The following is an 8145-nucleotide window of genomic DNA, read 5'->3' on the forward strand; positions in this document are numbered from 1 at the left end:
CGTTCTTTTTACACTTTGCAAAGTTTCAAGCTCTTTAGTTGATTACTCCCCAGCTTAAAAAAGTTAACATTTTACATAAATTTAAGTCTGTTTTAAATTTTTTATTCATTCTAAGTATCACAGAAAAAAGAACAGTGCTAATTCATAATATTTTAAGAATTACACTATAGTGGAAGAAGCATCAATTAAAAATGTATTAGCCATGCTGCAAGATATGTGAAAAGCTACACAAAATATGCTTCTAAAAATATTCATGTTTATTAATATACCTCTACTTTTTTAAAAGCAGACTAATTGAAAATTAAAAAAAAAACATACTGAAAATGAACTGATCTAATTATATTTGGTATGCGAAATCCTGTAGTTATGATTGGATTTAAAGAACGACCATTCATAACTTCTGTATTTTAGAGTTTAAAGTTTAAAAAATATCCTAAAAATAGAAAGGTGCAGTCCATGTCATTTCAGGTGGGGGGGGGGGGGGGGGAGTCATCATAGTATAACTAAAATTTGATTTGTCGAATTATATGTATTTCAAGCATAAAACGAATAAATTGATAATCATATATATTTTCAGAACATGAAAACATTGTGCGAACTTAAAAAAAATGAAGATGCACTACTAAAGATAATTTGAGTAAAGCTACTGCGATGAGGGCATCAGCATCAGTTTGGAAAAATAAACATTAACCATTTCGAGAGCGTTAACTAGACTGGAAATATGAGACTTCACTCTAAAAGCTACTAGTTCGAGTTACCCAAATATTTTCAGATGCAGACAAAGACGAGACAGGACATAAATGGACAATAAAAGCGAAACCTGAAAGATTTCTCACTAATCGGAAAGTCACGCAATACATACAACTGCGTTTAGTACCGTTCTGTAACCGCTGAAGCGTCAGCTTTTGTTTGGTATGCAAATGTAGACGCACCATCTTTATTATAATTCAAGAAATAAAGCTTTGTTTATTAAGGGAGTAACTCGAAGAAGTGCATAAATAATATATGACATTTAAAGGTCAGTAGTGAAGAGCATACGGATGTTTATTAGAGTATATAACCGCAGGCTTCAAATTCCAGAAATTCAGTCGGGAACGTCTGAGCTTAAACATGATTATGCAATATTTGATGGTTGACGTTTTGTTCCTTTGGTGCATAGTTTTCGTTAGAGCTGATGAATCTGCAAAATCAGTTTCTACAGCAGCATCTGTTAAAAAAAGCGATTCAAGTGCTGTTAGAGCATCTTCAAAACTCATTCACAAAACTGGAGGATACCTTGGAACGAAATCTGAATTTCAGCAGCGGACCAATGAGTTTAGGGATGGTGATGACCAGAAACAAGAAATCCCTAAGACACCCAGAGGGTTTGCTGATTTCGTAAGTGGTGATGATGACTCGTATAACGCAAGTCCAGATGAACAAACCACGAGATGGTCACCTTACTACATACCAACCGTTCGTGACTCGATGTATGACAGTGGATCCAATCCTGATTGGAATGTCTGGAAAAGGGATGATGAGAGACCGTTTGCCAAGTTTAGCCCCGAGTACGCTGACATGCTTATGATGATGCAGGCAATGAAAAAGATGGACTCTAACTCCGGATCTAGGCCTGGTTTGCTGAGCAGGATTCTAGACAATCCAGCAACTCTTGTGATGGCTACGTTTATACCAATGTCCCTTCTTTTAGCAGCCGCTTTGCCATTGATTATGAAAGTAATGATGAATGGCATTACCATTCCTGCCTTAGTGACGACAGCAAGCAAAGGGCGAGGTTTTTCAGAGAATGATTCACCAGATTTCCTCGGACCTATTCTCGAAAGTTTGGCTGATTTCGGTTCCCGGTATTTAGATAACCCTGATTGTCTACAAAAAATATTTTGTGAAATGGCGAGAGATAACACCTCAAAGGAAACGTCTGGTGCTAAATACCTTAAACAAGCTGCGAGTGCTGCTACTTTCATAGTAAATGAAGACCTGCTTAAGTCTTTTGGAATTAAGTCCTTTGTTGAATCCATCAAAAATGGAAAATGTGACCAACTATTGTGCTCAAAACAAAGCAAAGCTGCAAGTCCCAGCCTTTTAAATGTGATAAATGAGGCTATATTTGACCACACGATGAAAAATAGACCACGATTGAGGTAAATGCTTATTTTTGGTTTAAAGTGGTTTAGCAATAGCTGAGCCTACCTATCTCGCTGTAAATAAAAATGTATTTTTCATAATGTCATTGATGACACTTCGTCTATTATTAAATTTGAGACTAAGATGCATGATTTTGATATTCCTATTTAGTACAATGGAATCAATGTCAGAAAATAATTGTTGTATGCTGTGTTAGTTGTGAATAAACTAGAAATGATGACTATGTTAGAAGACTATCTCAGAAAACTTCTCGGTGATTTAAATTTTGATAAATATATTTTAAATTAAAAAAAACCCCTCACAACATTGAAATTTTTATATACCTCGACAAACTTTACTTTCGATGTAGTTTATTGCAGCATCCATTTTTTTCACTCTATATTTATCTGTGATGACTTACATATTTCACGTTTTCTTTTCCACATTTAGGTGTTTTCATTTATAAACGCGTTATATAATGTATAATTTCTTTCTGCTTTTTCTATGACTTCTCCTAAACGTTATTACAACTTGTTAAAAGTCAATACGCATTAAAACTTTAATAACCCTTTTAAAACGCATTAAACCCTTAGTAATAATTTTCGAGCAAAAATATAATAAGTGTAAAAATTTAAAAAAACAGGGAGAAAAGTTTTTTTTCCTCCTTTACAGAAAATATTTTCATTTAAATTCGGAAATTTGGATAGAAGATCCTTAAACATTATTTGTTAAAACGGTAATTTGAATTTTTAATGTGAAGTTTAAAACTTTATGTGTTTTTATTTTTATTTCATTATTGTGAAATGGATTTAAAAAAACCAGAAAGACTGATTTTTATTTTACTTTCAAAGGTAAAGAACATTAATTTTGTATCACCTTGCTTTTAATTTTTTGTATCATCATATTGCTTAAAAAAAGAAATAAAATAATTATACTTGAATTTGCATACACTTTTGTTTGTTTCTTCCATTGAAAGGAATGTGTATCAAAATATTTTTGTCTTTTTTTTACCAATAACTAGTAAATTATTATGTTTTAATGTTTGATTAAAGTTTTATTTATTGCTTATTTGTAGCATAGAATAAGATTGCTCATGGATTTTATTAATTTTTTTTAAACAAAACAACATTGTGTACTCATGGAAATATTTTATAGACCATTTATCGTTACTTTCTTCGCAGTATTTTTTATTTTTATTTTTATAAAAGCCATTCTGTCATTCTTTTAATTTTTCCTAGACAACTTCTAAACTCTCGAGTGCAAAATGGTATAATTGAATATATTTTTCAAATGTTTGGATAATTGGACTTATTTTGATGCATAAGGCAGTCAAACAGTAAATAAACACATATGCACATTTTTTGCAAAAAAAAATATAAGTATATGATAACGTCCAATCCGTAGTATCTGGTGCATTACAGTAAAAATACTGTAATTAAAATAGTTATTAATTTGAAAAGAAGCAAAGAAAAATGAATTAAAACTTTTATGGTACTGCTTGTTTTTTTTTCCTTTTGAGGGAGGGGGGAGGGATGTAATCAAAAATAAGTACAGAACCCAGTTAGTGAGCATGTCTAAGTGGAAGAACACATTTTTTAGTGAACGCCTTTTTAGGGTTGTGTAAAAAAAAGTAATGGTCCTAGTTCATCTAATAAAAACTCTTGAAAATATTTTTTAAAGGAAAAACTCAGTAACTTGTCATACTACTCTAGTTTATTTATCGTTTCTTAAAGAACAGGCACCCTTTTTTTTACATTATAAGTCTTGAACCCTTGAACATTTTAAAAAATGTATTAGAATTCTATACTTCAAGCAGTTTACTTATATTTTTATTAAATTAGGTTACTAATTGATCTCACTTTTTCGTCCCCTTGTCGGCTGATCTCTAAACTGTGTGATTGGTATATAACGGGTCACATGATCCATTGGTACGCAACCAAATGAATTCATGAAAAAAAAGAGTAAAATAACAACTTTTCTGGAAATAAATATTCCCATCTGCTGTTTCCGCTTGTGAAATTAATGTTTGTTTTCTTTTATTTGATTACTTTCTTTTTTCGGAGGAGAGGGGGGGGGGGGAGGGTAATATTCTGTGTTCATTACTTGTGAATATTTTTTTTTTTTTGAATAAAACTCTCAGACATGGTATTTATAAATTAATATTCTTCGAAACATTTCTAACTCAAACATTTTCTATAAAAATAATTAGCTTATTGAATCTTCTTTGCTATATAGTAATTTAGTTAACTAAAACTAATGTAAACTAAACTTGCGCATGTATTTTTGTGATGACTTAGCTTATCTTCTACTCATTGTCGTAGAAAATGTTCAAAAACGAAGTCATCATTTTGAAACAAAATGGAAAGAAAGTATAAGGTAGTTTCTATAAAAGATCATTTTTTTCCTTCCAGTATGTTATGCATGAGCATTACATAATGTATACAAATAAATCGTATCTACACAATGTTAACTATACATATAAGACAGGCCGAAATTGTATCATGCGTAATATAATAAAGTAAATGTACAATATTCGCCCTTAATTGTATAATGTATACAAAAAAATGAAAAAAAAATACAGCGTTAGAAGACTACTTGTTTATTTTTTAGCAAAAAAAGAAATACAGAAATCAATAAAGCATGAGCAGATTATTTTGGGGGGCTTATAATTGCAGTAAATTAGTAATTATATATCTCTTATGTTTTCTCTTTCCATGTCATATGTCATATAAGTTGTTCTTAAATTGGAATAATTTACTTAGCGTAACGGTATAGTTTTGGACAGATCTTGTAATATTAAGTAATTTTCCTTTTTTTAACCTATCTAACTTTTAACGCATAAAGCACCCACAATAGCAACACTTTTAATCTCAAAATACTTTTCCACTAAATGAAATGAAATTTACATTTTTACGAGATTAAATAAAATTTCATGACATTATACTTTGAAAGTAATCACATCAAGCGTACTTAATCATCATTTAGTTATGAGCACAGTTGCTCATGGATCGTAAAGCGAAGAAAAATTCTAATCATGAACAATTCGTGCGTGAAAAATGCGTCCCAGATATTTCCTTTGGGTCTTTTCTGGAAAATTTTATGGAGAGTAATTTTGTAAAGAGTTATTAAAAAGACCTGAAAAAGACTTGAATCAAGGTACTTAATATGGAGCTTAGAAAAAAAAAGAAAAAAAAGGGAAACTTCAATGGGCCGTTGGTTTTTTAAGAGAATAAATTCTAAAGAATGCGCACTTTCATCAAATAAAAAATCAAATGCCACGATGAAGTAAAATAACAAAAAAAGTAATTTACTATAATTTTTTTTTCCCGAAATGATTTTAAAAATCAATACATTTTTCTTTAATTGCACCGTAAAAAACAGTTGAGGTAAAAACATAAATAATACATTTAAGATTGAAGTAGAGTTTGCTGTAGGATAATTATAGGCGTATCGTAAGATGGGCAACAAGGGCAACTGTTCCCTTATTTCCAAGAGTAATAGAAAAGTGAATTGAGCCCCTTTACACTCTTTAAAAAAATTAATATTACTTTTTCATTTTGTTTCTACAATAAACATTACTTTTACGATTTATTAAATTAGAAATGTTTAATTCTGAAATCATTTTTCATATATTTATATCATAATCGAAGCTTTATTTAGCCGCGATCGCTGGTTTTAAAGACAAATTTATAAATGCTAGTAGGAAGTGCATAGCAAAAATTGAACTTTAGTTTATGCATTAATCATAACCACGATAAAAGATAAAAGCATACGGAAAAATCAATTTCAAAGTATCCGCCTGAGTTTTAAATAAGAGATGAAAACATGCAATTTTCATGTGGTAATGACTGCAGAGTTTCAGATTTAATAGCAAAAGGGGTAAGTTTTTTTTTTTTTTTTTTTTTTTTTTGTCTTCGTTTTTTCAAAAACGAGAAGCAAGCAAAATAATTTAATAGGCAGAAATTATTTCTTTCTGCGGCAAAGGTAGACGCTAAAGCCTAATGCTAATCGATACTCAGGCTACCTTGGTGGTCTTTTTCCTCAACCTTCTTTTGAAATGTTCCTGGGAGGTCTCCCAAGAGACTGAGATAGGGTAAATGGAACTGACGCTTGTTGTTCCCACAGGAGTCATGGAGCTCGAATTCGGCACAAGGAAGTGGGTTTTTCTAATCATGCTTTTAGATGTATTCAAAAGGAAAGAATTGATTGGGCTAAAAAAGAAAGTTTTATTTCTTATTCAATAACTTCTCTTCGGCTTTAAGTTAAAATCTAGACGATGGCTTTTGTGTATAAGACTTTATTTTATCACAGTTTAAATGTTATAATACGCGTTCATTTTCGTTGAGAATTATGTTTCCACTGCTTTTTAATTAATTTCATTGTAATAAATTTATATATTTTCAGTCGAAAGAAAATTAAATACATAATTACATAAAAATAATAAAAAATGATTTTCCAACCAAATGTGTGCTGGCCACATTCTGTATATACATATATATATATATATATATATATATATATATATATATATATATATATATATATATATATATATATATATATATATATATATATATATATATATATATATATATATATATATATATATATATATATATATATATATATATATATATATATATATATATATATATATATATATATATATATATATATATAAATACTATATGTATATATTATATAAAATTCGAACTGCAATCTCGGGATCTCGGGACACTGGAAACTGAGCATTTCAGAAAATGATTTGTAACGGATTTTAAAATATAGTCATGTACCTATGTAGAGCAGAATTGTCGAATTCCACGCACTTAAGATCACAGAGCTGTACTGCCGTGGGCAAGTAAATGGCAGTTCCTGCATAAATGAGTTTACGAGAAATTTGAAGACACAAGTTTTGGATTCAATACTGACAATAAGGATTTTTTTTTTTGAGCAATCACGATTGCTTATTGCTTTCATTTGACCGTCCTTGATGTTGTGGTTCCCTTTTCAGCTTGAACCAGGGACACCAGCACCACCGCCCACCGTCCTCTGCAGGCGCGGCTCCGAGCACTGCGTCCTGGAATCCATTTCTCCTGGTCGATGGCGTCCATGTCCTACACACACGCTCTCTCTCTCTGTCACACACACACACACACACACACACACACACACGCTTATATACACAAGCCTTTACACACATACACACACGGCTACGTGCATACATACAGGTCTACGCACACACACAAGCCTACACATGCACGCACGTGCGCCTACATATACACACACGCCTGCACACACACAACTATGCACACTTAACCGCCCAAGAGGAGGGGTAGGCTTGGGGGGACAGGAGCTGTTTCTAGAAACAAATGCCCCCAATGAGTAGGACCCTGTCGCAACTCGTGATTGCGAAAAACGTAATTTGAATTCAAGATGTCAATGTTCAAATTAATTTTTTTAAATTATATTTTTTTCACCTTTTGTTTTCAGCAGAAACCGGAAAAGCAAGTTTCTACAGTGAAGCTAACGTACAATACTCGACAAAAATTAAAAATTAAAAATTTACTACCCTTTACTTGCCTACGGCTGCGTAATACCTTAAATATAACTAGTCTTTTTTTCTTTAAACATAAGACATCGAACATTTACTGCACAAGGCAGCTGAGTAATTACATTTTAAAATTGATTTAAAAGTTAAGAAGCAATAATGTGTCAAACCTAGGGGTCACATTTATGTCTTGTACGAGTAGTACGGTTATTCTATTTACTATGTAATCGTAGGTTTTCAGAGAAAAGTTGCTAAAGAGGTTGTCCAAGATCAGAACAGTAGGATCTGCTTTCTTTCACTTAGTATGTTTGCCAAAGTGTTGAAGCAAATCATGAAATAAATCTCATGTTTAGTCTAATCTTAGAAGAACTATAAACTGTTACTATTGTAACTTTATGTTGAAGCAAAGGAAACGACATTTGCAATCTCAAAAATATATTTTTGAAGGGCCAAACTGTGGTGGAACCAAA

General features: G+C 31.4%; 1 protein-coding gene across 1 annotated transcript; it reads left to right on the forward strand.

Annotated features, from left to right (window-relative positions):
* The first annotated feature begins 1077 nt into the window (after nucleotides 1-1077).
* LOC129216416 (uncharacterized) lies at nucleotides 1078-2145 on the forward strand. Its single transcript, XM_054850630.1, has one exon. The coding sequence runs from the start codon at nucleotides 1111-1113 to the stop codon at nucleotides 2143-2145; it is 1035 nt and encodes a 344-aa protein (XP_054706605.1). The 5' UTR covers nucleotides 1078-1110.
* The last annotated feature ends 6000 nt before the right edge of the window (nucleotides 2146-8145 follow it).

The sequence above is a fragment of the Uloborus diversus genome, chromosome 2, assembly GCF_026930045.1.
Source record: "Uloborus diversus isolate 005 chromosome 2, Udiv.v.3.1, whole genome shotgun sequence".
Lineage (NCBI taxonomy): Eukaryota > Metazoa > Arthropoda > Arachnida > Araneae > Uloboridae > Uloborus > Uloborus diversus.

Bases quoted from the DNA above. Each gene is read 5' to 3' on its own strand.
- LOC129216416 (XM_054850630.1), top strand. From the start codon at position 1,111: ATGATTATGCAATATTTGATGGTTGACGTTTTGTTCCTTTGGTGCATA.